Source organism: Hirundo rustica, chromosome 4 (assembly GCF_015227805.2).
Source record: "Hirundo rustica isolate bHirRus1 chromosome 4, bHirRus1.pri.v3, whole genome shotgun sequence".
NCBI lineage: Eukaryota > Metazoa > Chordata > Aves > Passeriformes > Hirundinidae > Hirundo > Hirundo rustica.
In genome coordinates this window covers 14,689,885-14,711,604 of record NC_053453.1, presented here as the reverse complement: position 1 = coordinate 14,711,604, position 21,720 = coordinate 14,689,885, and the positions used below count along the sequence as shown (strand labels likewise).

Sequence of the window (21,720 nt, the reverse complement as noted above, 5' to 3'; positions counted from 1 at the left end):
CAGTTTAGGGGTGGATTGTGAGATCTACTTATAAAAAGATAATTATTGCTTTTTAAGGTTCAGCAGAAGATATGCTTATTAAGCTTAATAATGGCTCTATTAAAAACACAAAGCCAAATAATCAACAGTTGTCCTGCCTCACAAGAGTAACAATTAAAGAGTGTAATCTAGAGCAGTAAAAGGAATAACAGCAAAGTAGAAAAAAGTGAGAGAGAAACCACTCCCGTTGGAAACTTAGTATTGCAGAACAAAAGGCATTAAAGAATACCCGAAGTAAACATAATGCTTACAGTAGAGAATATTTGCCAAGTCAGTGAGTATCATTAAACAAAAACTGAAGTCACATTTAAAAGCATACTGCTTTTCTTCATAAAGCAACATTTCAGTAATTGCTGATCTGACCTCTGCACCTCAAAACAAAATATTACAACAGTATTATAGATGTAGCATTAGGAATTTGAGAGTTGATTCATTGTCCCATAAAAATTAACAGTAGCAGACTAAACTGATAATGCAGAAAGAGGAGCACTAGGAGCATTTTAACATTCTGCTGGGAGTGCTGGATTCACATTGTACCTCCAGATGTAAGACTGAAAGCTTTTCAGATTTCTGTTAGGAATGAGGTTTTGCAGTGGAAAAAGATACAGCACAGCATGATTAGCTCAAACAAAAATAAAATTTTCTCTAATTTTTTTTTTCTGGTTTCTTTCTGTCCCTTCATATGTTCTATTAATCTTTAGGGAATGCTTCAAACAATTTTCATATTATTTACCTGAACTGCTGAGCTAAATTGGACCTTGTCTAACTTAGAAAGTAATACAGTGCAATAGGACCAAACTACTGGGAAAGGCCAGGTGCTGAAGCACCAACAGCAACCCCATACCCTTCATGGGTGATTTACTTCCAGCATGAATGCTCCTTGATGGCTGAGGTGCATTCTATCATGTGTTATTCTAGTTTAGCTCATTTGAAAAGATTCACTTCACGAGCCCCTAGACCCAAGTGCAGCAAGTGGAGACAGTCAGAAGGTTCACTTCAAAAGCTTGCTCCTTGTCTGAACTAAAATGCTCTCACAGGGGCACCTTTGTCCTACACACTTCTTGGCAGAAAAGTCAGTAGGAATCCTATGCACCACCCAAAATATGAAATTGAGTCCTCAGACAAATTAAAAACAAGAATATATACAAATATTTTATATAACTATGGGTTCATAATCTCCTATTAAATCTTTAATAAAACATCCTTTTATTCTGTATTTATGGCCAGCTTGACATGAACATTTAATGTGCAAGTCTATTTTATGAATATATAAATAGCTACTTTTTCAAAACGGAATTCAAATGGGTATCTGCAAGTGATCCAGAAAGAAAGAAAGAAATACTCATAATACACACAAAAATACTGTTGTCTGGTAAATGTACACAGAAAAAGGTTCATCCTCATATAAAAGAACTCTAGAAGACATAACAATCATATTTAAATTGTTGCTTCGTGGTTTGGAACTTCCCTCAGGTGCTGAAAGGCAGGAAGTGTCTGTGTCAGACAGGCAAACAGACTCTTGGCATCACACTGGAAACACTGTTTTCACTTCCATTGCTTTTCAGCTGCCTATAAATTCCAGACATTTAAGTCAGTTTTTCAAACACCTTCTCCTTTTCTAGTCTCTCAACCTCTATGATCACATGAAACAAATTAAGAAATAATGAAATGCTGCATAGTTTGTGCACTATATTATTTTCTTTTATGTGTTACTAAAAGAATTATGGGTTTTTTTCTGCCATTAAGTACAGTACTTCCAGCTGCTTGATCTAAAAACACGTCAATGTTATGGAACTGTTCTTTTGTCTTTTCCAGCTTGGCAATGTCACAGAACAGATTTCCCATCAGACTTTGCCCGTGGAAGGAAAAAGAGAGGAACATTGCTTGTGTCTTCAAAATTATTGTGTGAAATTTTATATATATGTATGTACATATGCATATATATAGATCCTGTAATTGCCACGCTTTTTATCTCAGCTTTCTTGGATTTATTCTCCAGAAAACATAATCAGGTGGTGAAAAAAATGATCAACACCCTTTCAAAAAGAGGAGAAAAGTGTTTCTTTCCTTTTTGCTTCCTCTGAATTCATATTCAAATTTCAATATTTTATCTGGGCCTATTTTTTTTTTTTTTTTTTCAATACTAGGAGTTTAGAGACCTTTTATGGATGATGGAAAAGCAATCATGGCATCATGGTCTACCAAAGAAGTATTACAAATCTACGATCTTGATCCTTGATATAGAGGGAAAATGCTCCAAAATGGCATTATTCCTGGTTGGAGAAAATATTAGGACAAACATTTAAAGAAAAAGGTTCAGACAGACCTAAAATTGGAAACCATGGCATAACTGAGAAGAACTTTGTCATCCACCATCATCTATTGATAAAGAGAGGATCTGGAGAATGCAACTAGCAACTGAGAGAGTATTTCTCATAACAGTTTTAGTAATGGTTTTTCAATGACCACAGCTGTCCTGTTAAGTGAACACCTTGCTTGGCAGACACAGTGTAGTCTCATCACTCCTGGCCATGAAAGATCAACTAAAAGCGATACCTGTGGGCCAGCATGAAGTAAAAGCAGGGCCTAAGAACAGAAAGGGTAATATTTTGAGTAGCTAGCCTGATGTGAGCAACCTCCCAGGTGTGAATTTCAGCAGTATCCCAAAACACCAAGCTCTGCATTGCTTTGCTATCTTGTTTGATGTGTGAGAAAATTATTTGTTCCCCAAATAATTCCTGTGTTTGCAGGCATTTGAGATCAGCAGCACATTTAATTTTTACACACCCCCATTATCTCTCCTCCAAATATGTGTTTATGTGGGGGAGAGGGAAGGAAAAGGCGGATGGAAGCGGCATAGTCCTGAGCTATTGGCAAGAGAATGGAAAGATTTTATTGTATCCCACAAGCACTGGACTTTGGTCTCACCAAAACAGGAGGTGGGGCTGCTATCAAGCACTTGTGAACAAAGAAGGAGTGGATAGAGCAGAAAACTTTGCTTTACAAATAGCACCCAAAAATGGTTTTGATACATCCTTGAAGCTCCATTATATTCGAACACAAGCTACAACTGCAACAACCTCCCAAGCAAAGTTCAGTGAACAGAAAGGACACAAAACTCTCATTACTTTTAGATTTTTTTTTTCCATTTAGGTCTTTCTCAGCAGTGAAACTGCAACAGCCTTTAGAGAATGTCTACACAATCCCTTCTGGGTCACCAGGAAAAGCCTCACCATCTGCCTCAGGCCTGGACCTGGTCAGAATAGCTCCAAGGCTCTGCTCCTGCTATCCATGCACCTCTTCTGCCTCTGTACTCTCATGGCTTCTCCAGCTGAGTGCATTGCTCCCAGGAAAGGGCATTTTCCTGCCCTCTCTCCTTCATGGCTTTCACTGTGCCCTGAGTGTAGCAGTCAGGACAGTGCACTGGAGTGTTTGGGGACCACCAGCCTTGCTCTGTGGAACTGCGTTGTCACCCTAAAATTCACAGAGCTTGCTCATTTCATTGGGTGACCAACAGGAGAGGACACCAGAATGTTCTACTGCACACTGTTTTTCTTTGAGATACTTGTAGGATGACTTCCTGGTGGCCATGGAGCAGTGGCTGCCAAATCTGAGGCATGACCTGGGAGCATTTCTAGAGCCTATATAAGCAGCACTCTGCATCTGTGCTAGTTTTAATCCCTGTAGTTTGTTAGTCCCTAGAGAGAGATCCCACATTTTTTGGCACGTCCTCTGGCAGCTGTATTTCCTTCTTGGGATGGAAATGTGCCCCACAAGAGAAAGCCCTGTCAGTCTCCTTCCCTTTGAGCCCAGCAGGTTCATCTCACCTTCATTTCATAATCCTCCACCGCAGTATTTGCATTTTATGCATTTGCAGTGAGCACAGTGGCAAGTCCCCAGCCAAGGTCTCTACGGGTCACTGCTGAGGCTCCAGAAACCTGGCCCATGATCTGGAGCAGGGAAGGCAAGGTGCCACTTGCCAGCACGGGCCATGGACCCTGGTGGGAGGCATCCCAGGAGAGGTTGCACTCTGGCTTGCATGATGGTGCTGAACCCTGAACCCTGGTGTCTGAGTGTTCCTATTTCCCCCCAGTCACATTGCCCCAGACTGCAGGGGACACTGGCATTCATGGATGTCACACTCACCTCTCTGTGTCACACCAGCAGCTGTGGGGGTTTTTCCCCTGGGCAAGGGGAGAGGGCCAGGAACAGCACCACTGCTCCCCAGAGCCAGGCACCAGCTCTGCTCTGGGAGACTTGCTGTCTACCTCATGCACGCTCTGGACCCAGCGATATTTTTCATCTTTGTTACAGAGCTGTTGGCAACATGAATGGCAAATAGTCCCTGCATGAGAATGGCAAGGAATTGCTTTAATTTTCAGGCAGATTCAAGTTCCATCTGATGACAGGAAAAAGTAATTACCAAAACCTTTACAAGAAATTATTCAGATATATTCAAAATATATTACATACTATTATTTACCAAAAATCCGGTCAGATCAATGATATTTTATAATCTTTGTAGCTATGTGGAGACCTCTAAAAGCACTGACTTGTCACAGAAATCTCCACATGTTTTGCAAAAAACCTCCAAAATGTCCTTTCATTATTCATAGTTGTGAACCCAAGAGAGACTGCTGTGATCACTTGGCATGACACAGGCTAGGAATACAGTTCCAAAAAACTCCCGAATTACTGAGCAAGAGCATTTCTTTTAGAAAAGCTTCCACTTCTCTTTTAAAAATTTCTACTGCAGGAGAATTCACCATAGTTCTTCAAAAGCTATTCCAACAATTAAAATATCAGTGTTTGAATTTGTCTAATTTCATTAACAGACACCAAATCTTACCTTTGCTAATTTGAAGAACTTGTGCATTTCTGCCCCCCTAGGTACACCAAGACTCTCATGGGACTGAGCCTTCTCTTGGCCATTCGAGAAAGGTTGAGCTCCACAGTGCATTCACAAGAAAATGCAATTTTTTGGCAGCCTTTCAGACACTGTTGTGGCCTTTCAGTCAGTGTTTTGTTTACTTTATGGCAAGCTTTTTTATTTCAGTATATTCCACATATCTCTGATGCCAGAATGGGCCAGAATGTTCCAACAAGATGGTGTCAGTATGACAAACAGATGAGTTATAGCATCCCTACTTTTACTTGTCTGTATATCTGAGGTTGCTCTACCTCCTTTTTGATTAAACCTTTCATTGGGAGCTCATGCTCACGTCCAACAAGCTCCCACATCTCCTCCAGTGTCTCCTTTGCTCTAGCAGAGTCATATCTTCTTTTGTCTCTTCTTTGTTCCAAGACATGCAATACTTCATCTGGCCATTCAAAACAGATTTTTTTGTGTCTGGCTTACTGAGCATAGCAGAGCTCTCTGTGCATGTCCCCTAGATTTGATTTGTTCTACTTCAGTCAGTGTAGCTGATTCAGGCTACCACCAATTTTCATGTTACACAAAATCAACATATATATTCATCAACAAAACAAATTCTTGTTTTGCAAGAATGGACAGCAGGGATCCTTTGGATTAAACATAAAATCGTCCATTTTAGATGAAAAAAATGAAGTGTACATGGAGTAGAATAGAGACTGTTTATTTCTCCTTTCTCTGCAGAAGAGAAACCTAATGACATATTCTTAGGGGTCACTGTACTTTGGCTGGGGAATTTCTGTGTTCTCTTTATGGCTTTGTAAGGCAGAAGCATAGAATCACTAGGGTTTTGAAATGCAAAGTAAGATTTTTCCCTTTACATTTCAACTTCTTCAGATTCTGAAGGACTCAGCTTGTGGGTTTTATGGCTAACAAAGGCAGAATGGAGAAAGCAGCTGACTACCAATGCTTTTAAAACACAGCCTGAGAAGTTCTCACTCCACTGAAAATCTGTATCTGTAACAAATATAATCCACACCAACACTTGGGGAAGTTCATTGTTTAATCCAATCTAACCTTAAAAGACAGTAAAACATTTGTCTGTAGATTCTGGGGTTTGCCTTATATCACTTTTAACAGATGATAAGTATTTTTTGTTGAAGTTGTTACCCTTTTCACAAGAAGAAAAGAGAAATTGCTGGAATGGGAAGGAACAAACAGTGTAACCAAAAAACTTTCAAAAAAGTGTAAATGATCCAAAATTACACCTGCACCTCAAAGCTCAGAGGGGATAAATAGCCAGATACACACACATGGCCACACTACCTTTTTCTTTGATGTTCCTATTACAAATGCCGACCAAGAGCTGTCTTGCTTACATTTACGAAATAAATAAGTGAAATCAGAGCCCAAGGCAGATGTATTACTGACCAGTGATTTCCTGTTGCATTCACCAAAGCTACAAGGCCCAAAATAACAAGAAAGGAATAAAATCCAGGTTGTAATACAAGCTTGAACAGCATATTGATGCTGGTAGAAGTGTATTTTTCTGCACTTCTTTTATTAAGATATATGTGCGAGTGCCAGCTTAGTCACTGATTTCACAGAAAACTTGTGAACACCGGCTAGCTCGATGTTTATCCAGCAAAGAGCTCTTTACAGAGGTGATATTTCCAACATCTCCATTGCTCTCCAGTCACATCTTTGCTCCAGTCTCCACACCAGTCTCCTTTTTCACCAGGTGTCAGCAAATTTACCATCTCCCCTCTTCCAATCCTGCTTTTACCCACCTTGCCTGTAAGGCGGATTAGAGACCCACGGAACCAAAAAAAGCCCCACACACAAACCAACCAAATTCTGTTCCCCAGTCCAGGCCAGGGTGTTTACAAATTTGTTTTCTCTATTACATTGCTGCCTTGCTCTCTCTGTTTGCTCTTTTGCCATGGTGAGGAACTAACACCCTCATATTTGGAGGAAAACTGAGAGCAGGTTCCTCCTTGATGCCATTGGTGCAAAGACACAGGGAAGAGATTGGATTCTGCACAGAGCTGCTCCGCTTTATTGGTCCCCATCCATCCCCCATCGCCAAGCCATGCAGCAGTTTTCTCTGTTTATGTCTGCACATCCTCGGGGTGAGCAGGCACGGGGTTCTCACAGGCAGCACGAGAGGATGACCGGCAGTGTGGCCAAGCCCAAGACAATGTCTGTGACCAGCAGCCTCTGGACCAACATGTCCTGTGCGGCTGGAGCCCCTGCTGGTCATCCTGTTCTGGGATCTCTGGTGCAGACACATCCTCTGGCCCTCTGCTGTTCCTCAGGCTTGTGCAGCAAGCACTGCTCAGTCTGGCTGCCTGCTGATGCTGTCTGCTTCAACAGAGGTTCTCCTCCTTTCCTCTGTCCCAAATACACAGCTCTCACAAACCCTGCAAACATCATTCCTCTGCACAAGGACCTTCATTTGCACAGTCCACAGACTCAGAGTGGCACGCTTTTCAAGTGTTTATTTCTTCAAATGCTGTAGTCATGTGCTGTATTCTACAGCAATGAAGATGGTTAGTTCATCTGTCACCTTGAATTCTCCTTCACCCCGCTGCCCATATTCTGCTCTTCCTCAGCCCTTTCTCACCATCTTCAGCTAACTCGTTGTATTTTCTCCAGCTTCTTCCCACAAAAAAGCTGGTGTACAAGTTGCTTTCTCTGTGCTGTGCAGACCAAACACATCTCACATCAGACCTTACTGCAATCAGCAAAGACACTGGAGAGACCCAAGTCTTAAGGCTCCTCCACAAGACCCAGGTCACCTTGAGAAAGACATGCCCAGGCTGCAATCACATTTCAGGATGGAGACAAAAGTGAGTGATCACTACAGTTGTATATCTTGTAGTCTGGGAAAATGGGATGATTTTAAAAATATGACAATATAGTACTTCATATAATATTATATTAATATTTATTAGATGATGTATTATATGTATTGCATATTATATTAATAGCAGGTTATGTATCGGACTATGGAAATTAATTGTTTCTTCTTTTTTTTTTTTTTCTACCATAACTTTGAAAAAATGCAGACAGTGTATGCTGTGTAGAATATGGTCCCATTGAGAACATTTCCAAATATTATCTCCATCTGTGGTGAGATTTTCAGGATGATTTCTTCTATGCTATTTTGAACACACATCAGTTTATGTTAATACTCATTAACTGCTACTGGAAATTTTATTTGAGGAATACTGAGTTACAAATACTACATAAGAAAAGATCAGTCATCAGTCATCAGGTTCATATACAATGTTTTAATGACAAATATATATATATATATATATATTTTAACATTAAAATTGAAGTGAGATCAATATCTGAGGGCCAAGAATGCTAAATGAGGTCAATGTGTTCTGACCATTTTAGTAAAACTTAATGTTGAGTTCCTGAGTAAGTGGAGCAGAAATCCGCAAAACCAGTTTCTGTGGATAAAAAGAGACAAAAAATTATGAATTATGTTAATGTAAAAAAAGAAAACCAGTTCAAAACAGAGATTAGGAAGTGAAACTTGAGTTTAGACCTTCATGATTTCTTTAACATATCTGGGAGGTGAGACTAACTTGATGGCAGTATGTATCTTCCTACTGATGTATCCAATTCAACATCCCTTTTAGAAATTCAGCAATGGTTTAAAATTAATTAATTACATGAATTAAATATTAAATTATAAATACAATATCTGTCCTGCTCTCTCCCTGTTCCATGTTAAATTTAATGTATTTTGTGCTACTCATGTAATTTCCATTTTCAGTACTTCACCAGTTTTATCTTTAGGTTTCAGAATTAATAATCTCTTAAAATGCACAATATCGATTCACACCTCTTTGCCAGCCCACACGTTCATGTTAACATCACTCTAACAGTCTGTGCTTACTTAGATCACTTCTTCAAAGTATCTAATATTTTCATCTTCTGTCAGAACAGTTCTCTACCACTGCTTAGTAAGTTGGAATTCCACTTCCTTGAATAATTTGCCTTTTCTTCAAATACAGGGAAAAATCCAGACAGAAGTACTGCAAACCCATCCAAACACTAACCTGAAAATTGCCAGGCAGCCAGAGAGGCTACTCCAGACTGCAATACTGCATGGACATTGGGAGGGATGGATGCTGGGAACCACTTCCCAGCAGAGAATGTGGGAAGTGTGAGAAAAAGAACCTTCCCTATGCCCATTGTCAGCACAAGCCAGCCCAACAGATGTACCCTTCCAACATCCCTGCTGCAGTCACTGTACAGTTCCTTAAGGCATGAGACTCCAGAGGAAAAAAAAAAAAAAGATAACAGACTCCTAATATAGGAAGATTCTGTGATATTGCAAATGTCAGATCAGGGTAGCGCTGCATGAATCAGAGGGAAAGAAGTGGCTTATTACTAAGCAACCTGTTTCTATTTATATACAAATAAATATGGTTCAATAAGCTCTTAAGCACTGCTATTAAGTAAATTTGCTTTCTGTAAAGCAAAACCAATATGGTAGAAGTTACTTTCTACCATAGCCCTTTAAACAGTGGGGTCTCTGCTTGTAAAACTATTACACAAAATATAATCTCACTAAGCCTGTAAGAATGTAGCAAATTTGCCCTTTGCATTTTTTTTTTTTTATTATATGAATAAGTTTTCAAGATCTAAACCCAAGCTTTTTTTTTTTTTTTTTTTTTTTTTTTTTTTTTTTTTTTTTTTTTTTTTTTTTTTAATTTAGAGGGTTAAACACGAGAGGACTACAGGTACCTGTACAGGTATCAGGTACATCTGTACAGGGATGGTGGGAGAGGTTTGACTGAATCTCTTAGAATTGTGAGAGGAATATATTTAACTGGTGTAGAGAATTTAACTTTTTTGCAGTTTTGGATCCCTACAACATCAGCTTGGTGGGTTTTTCCCTACAGCATTTCAAGTAGATCTTAAGTCACCAAGATAACCTTTTGCTCTTAAATCAAATTTTATATATTTTTGAGACAAGCTTATTAGTCTTTTCAAATCATCTTCGTATGAGAGGCTGTTAGTCTGCAGTTATCTTCTGGATTTCTGTGATTGGTACCTTCAAGCATATCTCAATGGAATGTTTTCTTTGCCACATTTATGTTGTTTTCAGTTTACTTAGAGGCTGTTAAACAATTTCTTCCCTTGAGGCAATACTGATTACGTTTATTTACGACACTGTCTCTGAAAGTGAGATTTTTACAATTCTCCAAGGAAGAAATTTATTCTCAGCAATTTTCTTCCTTTACAGATTCCTTCAATAAAATAAATGGTAGTACCAGGTATGTATAATGGGGATCACCCTTTGGTTACAAGTGAAACTTAATCACTAAGCCAGGTGGGTAGGGTAACATAAGATGTGACATCCACTACTTGTTGCCTCAGGTATCTTTCACTGCATGATGATTTAGTGGCATTTTGCAGTGTTTTCACCAGGAGCTCCCTAGATGCAGACCAGTGCTCAGATGAGAGTACACATCTGATACAGAGTCTGAATGACCACTTCAGCTTGGTGGCAGGAGACAGGTATGGGACAAGTGGCCAGAGGAAAGGAAGCAAAAGGTTTTTCTCCTTTTGTCTATACTCCTGTGCAATAGAAAACTGGGACAACAGAGGCTGTTGCTGCTTAGGGTTTATTAGGGGTGTTCAGTCCATCCCCTCTGGAGCGTCCCCATGTTGGTGCCAGAGGAGCACCGCACAAGCAAGGCATGCATTTTGTTCTGGAAATGAGGCTTGGCACTTGAAGATGCTGAAATTATACCTCTTTGGAAGACAGGGAGATGCTCCTTGGAGACAATTACACTGCAATAATTTCTGGACACCAAGTAATTGAGAGAAAAAATCCACAACACTTCTTTTCAGCAGCAGATAAAAAATTTTGACAAGTTTTAGCATTTTATCAGAGTGATAAGAATGCCCAATAAAACTGCTAACTGTGCTTTCAGCTCATAGACCTCTATCTTCTTTCCAGTATTTCATTAGTTAAAAAATTTGTGTAAGTGGCAGACCTTAAGTAAAAGAGAGCTCACGTGCAATAGCAAAGAATAAAGTTTCCCAAAAGAGCTCTTGCTTTTTGTTTTTTCCTATCTGTTGTATCAAGAATTGGTGTCTGGTTATACTTGAAAATGTAAAGGACTGTGGAGGAGAAACAGTTCCAGTCCTTCACTGACTGTCTCTCTTCACTGTTCTTCACCCTCCTTTCCCTAAGATTTTCTTGACCTCTCAGTTCAGGTCTTACCCCACTCATCTCATAAGACACAGCATCTCCACGGATGGATCTTCCATTCAGAGACACAGCTTGAGGTCTCAGTTTCAGGCCAAGAATGGTAATTTTGTTGTACTTCAGAGTGTCAGCTCCACGGTAGCCATTTTTAACTATTTCTGTCTTCAGGCTTCCCTGGAAAAAGACACAGAGAAAACTTTAGGACCATGGCAGCTCTTTAGAGATGACTTTCTGCACACTGTTACAAGATGTCATCCCTGTCAATGAACATACAGAATGTCTTCCAGTGTAGACATTGAAGTCATAAAGGAAAAAACAAGTCACATTAATTTGTACATAAGAAAGGTTTCATGTATGATTATAAATTAAGAAAGTAAATAGCATTTACAGCATTTATTGGATTACAAATAGAAAAACATGTCCAAGAAGACATGTTTTTCTACTTTTAATCAATGCAAATTTTGTTCTTGTACCCATTACAGAGTACAGTGGCATATGCAAAGCCAAAATCCAGATACGAGATTCAATTAGTGACCTTAAGACAGATTTAATTAACATCCAAAACAAACTGCTTTAAAACACTAGTATCTTCCACAAACATCAGCTGCTGGATGTTTTGCCCCTATTTTACGTACCTCTCCTGCTAGAAATCCCTGTTATATATGTCCCAGCTTTAAGGAGACTAAAGGAACATCGTATGTCCACAGAGCTTTGTTTGTTGTTCTTTCCATTTACATATACATCCCACATTTAGGGGTGTACCAAGAGGACCTACAAAGTCATTAAACTAATTCATTTGGATCACCGGTGACAGTAATTTCCCATATATGCAATGAAGAGGAATCATCACATTTGTTATGCGATCAAAATTGTTGAGGAAATAAAGATGAATTACACTTCTCAGGAAATGATGGATTGCTATGCAATCATGACTTTTTAAAAATATGCCAAGGAAAAACCCATGATGGAACCTTTTGCATAAATTAGCTTATGTTATTTCAGTAGTGCATTGTGGGAGGAGAGTAGGAGCTAGATCACAGTGTGTATAACTTAGGGTTGTGCTTAGACTGCTTATTTGAGGCATCCACACTAAAAATAAGTGCTAAGCCCCAGCACACTGATTTAAACTGCCTAAATAAGGAATTTTGGTTATTATTTAGCAAATGGGGAGAGACCTGCAAAAGCCTCCAGAGAACTTTTTAGGGTACCTATAACATGTGATGTCTTATCCCCTCTGGCAGAGCTCCAGCACGGAGGGAGGCTCAGTTTAGAGAGAGCACCTCCCTATGGTGCTTGACTGTTGTGTCAGGTGTGGCTAAGCAGGAAAGCCAGCTCAGGTAGGCACACAGACCCAGGAAACACAACGTAATGCTGAACTCAGCTCTGAAGCTTAGAGGCCCAAGATAGGACTCGTCAGTAGACAAAATTTTCCCTGACCAAGGTCTAGAACTGGAGGTCTTGGGGAAACAGAATCACAGAATATGCTGACTTGGAAAGGACTCATAAGGATCACGGAGTCCAACTCCCTGCAAGGCACAGGGCCACAGGATGGTCCAGGGGGATGTGATCCTCTCCTCCCCAGGCATCTAACAGTTAAAGCAATTGCCCAGGAAGGTCCTGACTTCTTGCTTGAGGGAGCTGTGGATATCACTCCAAACCCCATAAATGCAAAGCAACATGAAGCCCTCCATCTGATGCCAAGAGCCAGGGTTTCTGTACTCTGAGCAAAAAGGGTCCTGAGTTTTCTTCTTATCATGTAGCTCTGATCCTATCAACTTCACCATTTTCCCCCCTGCATTTTCACCCTGAATATTGGACCAGTTTTAGGAGAAACTTCCTTTCAGACTATCCAGTCACTTAGTGCCTAATGCATCCTTTCAGAACCCTTCCATCACCATTCCTTCAGTAGTGTGGATCCATGTGGTAAAGGCTGAGCACACCTGCCTTGTCTGACACCCCTGGGGATCAGGACCTCCCTGCTCTTCCCTGAAGCACAGTAGATCTTATACATGTGGATCAAGTATTTTTCTAGCCTGGTGAGCTTCATGTAAGGGGGCACTTGGGCTTAGGTCACTTAGTCACCATCCATGTTGGAAGGGACATGTCAAGGGAATTAAAATGCCAACTGCAGTGAGACAGCACCACAGAGCAGGAGCTTGAAATATTCTCTGAGACTTAAGTGCCTGCCCTAGTCTTGAATTCTTCTTTACACTTCTGAGTTATTTAAATGAAAATATAAATTAAAGGGTCTCATCCTGTAGCTGTTACTTTTGCAACACCCCATGCTGGGTTCAGAGTAAATGCTGTGATGCCAGTCCTTACCAGCAAATCTCTCAGGGAACAAGACTTGTGTGTTCTCCAAAAACTCGGTGTGATTAAATTATTCTTCCACCTTTTTTAAGAATATATAAATGTGCAACAAATACTAAAACCTTCATACATTTCTTATATCTCAAATTTGCTATTTGAGATGGACTGATTTCTTTATAAACACATAATAAAAACTCAACTTTAAGGATTATTGGAATGCAGATAAGGAACACAGTCCTGGATTTATTTACAGGCAGAAGTCAAATATGAGCAATGAGAAATGGATGTGCCAGAGAAGCAACAATCTAATTTGCACAGTTCAAAATTTAATATAAAATTGGATATTGTTTTTCTGTAGCTTTCCTGCAATAAATTACTATACGCAGACTACAGAAAACCAAAGTGACTTTTCTTCCTTTTTGCTATTGAAATACCCTTTTTTTCTGAAGAAGGATTTTTTTTTTTCTCTTGGTAAATCAAGAACAAAATAAATTAAAATTAAATTTAAAGTCCACCCATGTGGTAATTATTAGTTCCAGCAAAATATCTCACGAATATACCAGGCTACATAATAAAGCCCATTGGCTTACCCTGGATTGCTCTTGCTCTTGCTCCTGGAAGACAGATCTTCTAAGAGCAAGACCACAATAGGGGTTAACACGATTTTATTGTTTTGACTATTTTTTGTAGATTACTTTGGGGGTTTTAGGAATACATGGCATGAAAATCACATAATCATTTAGGCTGGAAAATACCTTTACTGTTATCAAGTTCAACTATTAACACAGCACTGCCAAGTCCAGCATTAAACCATGTCCCTAAGAGCCACATCTACACGTCTTTTAAATACCTCCAGAGATGGTGACTTCACCATTTCTCTGAGCAGCCTGTTGCAGGGCTTGACAATGTTTTCAGTGAAGAAATTTTTCCAAATATCAAATCTAATCCTCCCCTGGTGTAACCTGAGGCCTCTGGTCCCATCACTTGTTACTTGGAAGAAGACACTGAAGCCCACCTGGCTCACCTCCTTTCACACTCATCCTCCTTTCTATTGTGGATAGAAAGAAGGTCTCCCCTGAGCCTCCTTTTCTCCAGGCCAAATAACCCCAGCTACCTCAGCTGTTCCTCATGTGACTTATGCTCCAGACTCTCCACCAGCTTCACTGCCCTTCTCTGAACACAGGATCTGAGGTGTGGCCTCACCAGTGCTGAGTACAGAGGTACAGTCATTGCCCTGATCCTGTATATTTGTGATACAAGCCAGGATGCCCATAGTGGGCACATGCTGGCTCATTTTCAGAAGGCTGGGGACCAAACCATGCCATAGTCTATATACAATATCCTATTTCTTACCAAATGCTAGAATTGCAGATGAAATAAGATCTTTAGAGATAGGTTACTGAAGTAGGGTAAAGTTTCTTTACAGTACCTCCCACAACTTACTATCATATACTTAATGAGCTTATGGTAGATATATTTTATAGCATTTTACTCGATTGAAGCCTTGATGGTTGGGCTTTTCTGTAGGTCTTTCTCAGGATATGTCTGCACAGAACTGAGCGCTGTCTGAAAGGCATCAGTGCACTGACCCTGAGCTAACGTGTTCCTGTGCTGTACAGAGCATCTGATCAGCACAGTGGGTTGCCAGCAGCGTGCCGGATCTCTCCACAGGACACCCACCATGGGAGCAGCATCTGTGCTGTCAGATAAGGAAATGCAAGCTAAAGAATTGAGACTACATAATTCTCTGCACCACAAAACAAAAGCATCAAGTGATCAAAGTTAAAAGGTTGCTGGAATATCCTGAAGAGAAGAATCTAGCTTTCTCCCACCCATCAGACTGAAAGTGCTCACTAGGAGGAACACAAGAAAAAGGTCCCTTGTCCCCAGAAGCTGCAAGGAAAAAAGAAATTTGAAAAAGTGAGGTTTTTCAGATTCATATAGCAGCAGGGACATTAATGCCATGTGTCACTATGATACTCAATGAAGCAAACACAAAATTGCAGGATCATAGTTGGACTATTTTGTAGCTAGCTGTAAATGAAAGCATTGGGTAGCTTACCTGGTTTATAGACTGTGCTAGAAGATATAAAGCTTTCCAGAGAAAAGTTAGACATCAGCAGCTTACAATGGCTGCATTAAAATACAGCTACCTGTAGGAAAGCAGGTATCTTGTACGCTGCCACTTACTTTGCTGAATGTATACTTAGCCAAGAAGTAGTTCTCTTTTTCAATAGTATCTGTCAAAACACAAAGCAAGGAGGATTGATATCAAATCAGGCAGCAAAATCCATAAGCAGTTCACATTGTTGTAGCAAGTGGCTAAGGTCAGGCTAAGATGATTTGTGGGCTGTTTAATGTCTTCCTCTAGTCTTAGGTTCATCTCAGGAGAACAAAATGTGAGAGATTGCCCTCTCTAGCAGATCAGCTGCTCCCAGTGTCACACATTTCTCATATCAAAACACTGACTTCAACAGCAATCAGCTTTTCACAGAATCACAGAATGACTTAGAAAGGACCCTCAAGGATCATAATGTCCAACTCCTGACCCTGCACAACACCCCATTCCCAAAAGTCACACCATTAGCGTGAAAGCATTGCCCAAACACTTCTAAGAACTCTGTCAGGCTGGTGCTGTGACCACTTCCCTGGAGAGCCTGCCCCAGTGCACAACCACCCTCTGGGTGAAGAACCTCTTTCTAATATTCAATATAAACCTCCCCTGACACAACTTCAGGCCATTCCCCCAGGTCCTGTCACTGATCAGCACAGAGAAGAGATCAGTGTCTGTCCCTCCTCTTCATGAGGAAGTTGTGACTGCAGTGAGGGCTCCCCTCAGTCTCCTCCAGGCTGAACAGACCAAGTGACCTCAGCCACTCCTCATATGGCTTCTTCTCAAGGTCCTTCACCATCCTTGCTGCCCTTCTTTAGATGCTCTCTAATAGTTATTTTTTATATTGAGGTGCCCAAAACTGCTCCCAGGATTTGAGGTGAGGCTGCCCCAGTGCAGAGTGGGACAATCCCCTTCCTTGCCTGGCTGGCAATGTTGTGCCTGATGCCTCCAGGACACTCTTGGCTGCCAGGGCACTGCTGACTCATATTCAGCTTTCCATTGACCTTTTAACTGTTCGGTCTGGGGTCAGTTCTGCAGCTATTTCTAGCAGGGGCCAGTGCCATTATGCTGCTGAGAAGTTGGCCCGAGGAGAGCCCAGTATGCAGGTACTGCTTCACAGCAGGGGACCAGGCTTACCAATGGAATCACCATCATCCCAGAAGAGAGATCCAGAAGCTTGTCCTTGTTCATCCAGGGCAATAATGAGTCCAAATGGGTTCAGGCGGCTGTTGACAAACACGTTGAGAAGTGTCAGTACAACCCTGTGGGCACTGTCCCTTCCAACTTAAAAACTTCTGAATACAATTCCCATTTTCAGGTTACAAAAACGGTCATGACAGAAGAATGACAACAGTGTTCACGAAAAGGACTCTTGAAGTGATGGCAAAATCTTCGCCTTGCCTTGCCCCACCGAAGCCTAGATTTCCCATGTTTTGAGTGCTCATGTGGACAAGCTCCCCCTTCTTTTGTGGCCTTAATGTACAATAACTGGATGGTCTGGGAGTCAACTGGCAACCAGTACTACCTTACTATGGCTACTGCACAGTGCTGCCCCTTCTCTTTCCCACTCAGATTAGCTTCTGAGCATGGTTACGACTTGAGACCAGTGTCTTATCAATTGGCATGGGGAAACAGCGTTTGCTGAGGAAAGATTTGAGCTTTTCCACCTTGTTTATGGCATTTGATAAATTCACCCAAGAAGAATTTTGCATTTCCCCTTGCATACATTTACTTTGAATGACTGGCAGCAGGTCACTGTGGCAGTAAGAGGTGCAAAAGCTTTTCTGAGCATAATCACAGAGCCAGGAGTAGGCGTCAGCTGTGCTAACAGTGATGTGGGTCATCGCTGAGGTGACTTCTCCTAATGAAATGGAGTGAACAGTGGTATCAAAATACTGCACTTTTCACTTGGGATGGCAGCTGGGAGCTGCAGATAGTCTCTCTTCTGCACTTTCTTTTGATTGCTTTTTTGACTGGCTGTGGGTCTGACCCACACCGTGGCTGCTTGGTGACAAACACGTGACGTTACCTCTCAGTAGTGGTTGTGGCTGGTGCCTGTTGGGGCAGAATGTACCCTCCACGGATGTACAGAGGGATCTTGTTCAGTGGGGCAGACACAGTAGCATAGTTCTTCTTCCAGGCACTTGGCACTTTGAGACCCTACCACAAAAATTAATGCAGTTTAAAAAATGCCAATCCAGGCACTATATATATGGACCACTGAAATCAAGGGGTGAATTTTCATTTCAGTTACATCAGTGAAAAAACCAAACTAAAATACAGATTTCAGGAGTATTATTCTTGTTTCCTTTTTAACATGAAAGAGGATCTAGCTCCAGCAGTTATGCATATGCCTGAGATAGAAACATCATGACTGAAAGAGAGCAAATGGTCTTTAAAAATGGTATCATTATTCTGTATGCCGTGGAGAAAAAAAAAAAAAAACCCACTCATCAAGACACTAAGCAAAAAGAAAAAGAAACTTTTGCTTCCTCATTTTATACATATGGAGCCTGTCACAATTCAGTTTAAGGTAAGTGATTCATAGTCATTTGGGAATGTAAACTGTAGATTTTCTTCTCTTCTAAGAACAATTCTTCCCCTTTCGAAAAGTAATTACAGCATTCAGTGAGTGAAATTTGTGTGTGTGTGGACAACCAGCATGAAATTCTCTAATGCCTCAAAACCAGCTGTAGGCAAGACTTATGTACAGAGTAAATAACAGGAAGGCTTTGCTCTTGCCTTCTGTAAATGGTAATTATGATTTATGGCAAGTACCCAACTTTGGTTTGGATAAGCACCATGTGCATGACAAGTAAGTACCAAATACTGGGAGGTGAGCAATGTCAGGGGCAGGCACATTGGCAGGGCAAGGGACATGGGCCACTGTCCCTGTGCCCAGCCCAGCAAGAGGGGTCAGAGGGCAGCACAAGGACAGTTGAATTAAATGCTGGACTTTGCAGCATCAGTCTTATGAAAAGAGAAAGGGGAAAGGGTTGAATGAACATCCATCTGAGGACACCAGCCAAATGCTGAAAATGACAAAACCTACTTAAAAATAAGTCTGTATTTCCTCTGAGAGCAGTTCGGTTCTGCCTGCGCCTCTGCCAGGGACACTCAGGAGAGTAAACAACAGCCTGATGAGGCTGGGCTTACATTTCTGAAAGCCCTTAGCATCAGCTTAGCTGCTCCCGTTATAGCCAAGGCTGGGCTTAGTTTGCAGATTGCAGCAGGGCACTTTTGGAAATGCGGTCCTGGGGATGGTGTTGGAAAGGTCAAGACTCAGGCCCAGAAGAGAAGGTACTGGCATGTCCCACAGAGCAGATTGTTCTGCAGCTCTTGGAAGCATCTTCCAGATGGATGCCTCACCTTGCGCTCCCAATATGCCTTCTGTCAAAAGGGATGTGTGTGCAAAAGTACCTGCACAGGAGGGTTTGTGGCATGCTCCCAGGAGTGTGGCTTAGGTTTCTGCCTCTGTCTCTGTGAGTGAAGTGTATCAGTACACAAATTAAAAGTGGGGGGTAAAGAGAGAAATCCTGGAATTTTCATGCATGTCTAGGCTGCTCTTGAAAATTCTGTTCACTGTGTCCTAGAGCTTTACATGGTAAAAACAGAAAACAAAATGTTACTGAAAGCTGTATCATTTTACTCTCCCAGCTAGCCTGATGTAGACCTTTTTTTCTCTAGTTTTCTTAGGTACTGATGCTCAGGTAAAAATACTGCTGAAGATTCATAAAAGTTATTTTGCTGGAATTGTACCATTTTAAATTATTTTTTTAAAAAGTAAGAAAATTAATCTTAAAAATACGTACGGTATAGTAGTCGAACCACTGTGCTTCAGGGAAATATACAGTCACAGATCTTGCTCCCTGTAATTGTTATAAAGAGATTAAAGTCTTTTTTCTTTTTGCATTTCTGATATTACATTAGCTTTATTATATTTGTGCATGGAGAGATGTATGCTGAATATTCTAATAACATCAAATTTTGGATATTATGGCTGAGTTATTGTCATAGCAGTGGACTAGTGCTGGCTAATCTATAATACTAAACAGACAAGCCTATCCTATTTGGGGAGGTTTACTGCCATAGTCTGGGATGAGTCAATGTTACATGATTATTTTATTCTAGTACATAGCTCTCTTGCAAATGTAACTTGCCAAGGTGCACTCCTCCAACATCTGAGCTGCCCCAGTGAGGGCTGTGGCAGCCTTTGCAAGACAGGGCCTCACATCTGAAGTGGGAGGACACCACTGCTCAGTGCCCCTTGCACCACTCCTGTCTCAGAAACAGGCAGAGAATGAGCTCTAGCACACAGAGGATACAGATCCTTCTCTTCTTGTAAACAATTTAAAGTTGCAGATAAGTAATAATAAATAATAAATGTTTTGCTAATTGCAGAATTACTGCACTTCATTTTGCAGCATGTGTTGTGTCAGATCGCTGCAGGGATGAAATCACGCTAAAGGCACTTTGTATTAATAACTCCAGGAACAGTTGGAATCAAAACATACTTCCATTTTTGTCACAAGTTGCTTATTCTCACAAACAGATTAATTTTTAGTCAGTGTAGATGTCTGCTCCTTTGCAGAATTATGGATTAGTCCCAAGGGTGACCCCAGGTATCTTGTGGAGCAAGAAAAGTAAAGGTGGAAGAGAAGAGTTAAGGCAAAGTTACCATTTGACATTTTAGGGATTTTAGAGATACGAAAAACCCTATGAAAAGGCAAGATGTTCCCCTCTCCATCTTTTCTCTGCAGTATCATGAGAACCCTGGATATTCTGGTCTACAGAAAAGTGTCTAACAATCATCTGAGTTGTGATGATTTCAGTGCCAGGTTGGATGGGGCTTTGAGCAACTTGGCCTAGTGGGAGGTGTCCCTGTCCATGGCAGAGGGGTTGGGAACTAGATGATCTTTAAGGTCCCTTCCAACCCAAACTAATCTATGACTCTATGATTCCATGTGCCTCACCTCCATGACTCTCTAAATAACAAACTAGTGTGCAAGCCTGTTCTCCATTCTAATTTTTTTGGGTGTCTCCCTTGCTCTCATCCTAGAACTCAAGGAGTGAAGGTCAAGTCATCCCTGACTCATCTTCTCTACACAAACAGATACCAAGGTGCACTTTGACCCAGTCACTGCTGGCCTACACTGCCACAGTGAGGGGCTTACAGCTCAGCTCTGCCCCTGCCCTGCCAACTGGCACAGCCCTGGCTGCCAGCCATCACACTGCAAGACCCATCACCATGCTGCCTTCAAAGTTTTGCTTCCCTCATCAGGCCATAGGCATGCAGCCTTCCTTTTGTGCTGAAGTTCTTCAAAAAACATCAGGAACTCCTTATCTAGACCTCCTATCATTTTATATATCCTTATAATGTCCCCTTTATTCAATTCTTTGCAGGAAGCCTCCCCTGGTTTGTCACTCCCTCTTAATGGGAAGGGTTTTTTTCCATCCTTCATGATCTTGCTGGTCTGAGACCCTGTGAAATCTTCTTTCTACTCATCAGCTATTAGAAACCTGTGGGAGTCTGAAGATAAAAGACTGATTAATGAAGTGCCTCAGTGGGGTCAGAATGGTTTTAGAATTCAATTTATATTAAATTCACAGAGACAAAAGGGTTGGTTAAAAAAACAAGGTGAATAACAGTGTCCTGTTTATATGTTTGATCATCAGCAACATCTAGAAATACATCAGATATTCTGGCAGCATGCTGATTGCAAAAAGCACTAGGATACATTACATGCAAATACTTAAATCTACCCAGATATACCTCCCTTGTACTGCCAGCAGTCAGTGGTGGGCAAGGAGAGAAACATACCCTTTCTGCAGCCAAGCAGCAAGAGCCATGACCCCAGTACGGTGCCCAGCACAGCAGAGGAAAATGCTGCTTTTTACAACCTGTCCTGTTAGCAGCTTACATTGTCACTATTGTTTCCATAATGACTGCCTTTGCCTGTGATGCTGGGAAACTCCTCCCACAGCCCTTGAGATGCTGCAGTTCCAAAACACTGTGGGTGAGCAGTAATATGGAAACCAGTTTGCTTTCATATCTGTGTGTTTCTTCCTAGCTCGACAATTACTGCTCTGTGTGTGTCCTTGGAGAGTGCTGCCAGCACAATAACAGGAGCACGTGAGGAG

At 41.1% G+C, this 21,720-nt stretch overlaps 1 protein-coding gene across 1 annotated transcript; it reads right to left on the bottom strand.

Annotated features, from left to right (window-relative positions):
- Positions 1 to 8,044: 8,044 nt before the first annotated feature.
- Positions 8,045 to 20,558, bottom strand: LOC131378532 (sucrase-isomaltase, intestinal-like). Its single transcript, XM_058420185.1, has 7 exons — positions 20,553 to 20,558; positions 19,392 to 19,448; positions 17,609 to 17,739; positions 16,717 to 16,805; positions 15,657 to 15,706; positions 11,172 to 11,330; positions 8,045 to 8,376 (listed from the first exon to the last, which is right to left on the bottom strand). Exons 1-7 carry the CDS (start codon positions 20,556 to 20,558, stop codon positions 8,317 to 8,319), a joined length of 552 nt encoding a protein of 183 aa, XP_058276168.1. The 3' UTR covers positions 8,045 to 8,316.
- Between the last annotated feature and the right edge of the window lie 1,162 nt (positions 20,559 to 21,720).

Coding starts and splice junctions, on each gene's coding strand:
- LOC131378532 (XM_058420185.1), bottom strand. Junction 15,707..16,716: donor GGATGATGGTGATTCCATTG/GTAAGCCTGGTC, acceptor GTGTTTTGACAG/ATACTATTGAAAAAGAGAAC. Junction 8,377..11,171: donor TGTCTTATGAGATGAGTGGG/GTAAGACCTGAA, acceptor TTTTATCCACAG/AAACTGGTTTTGCGGATTTC.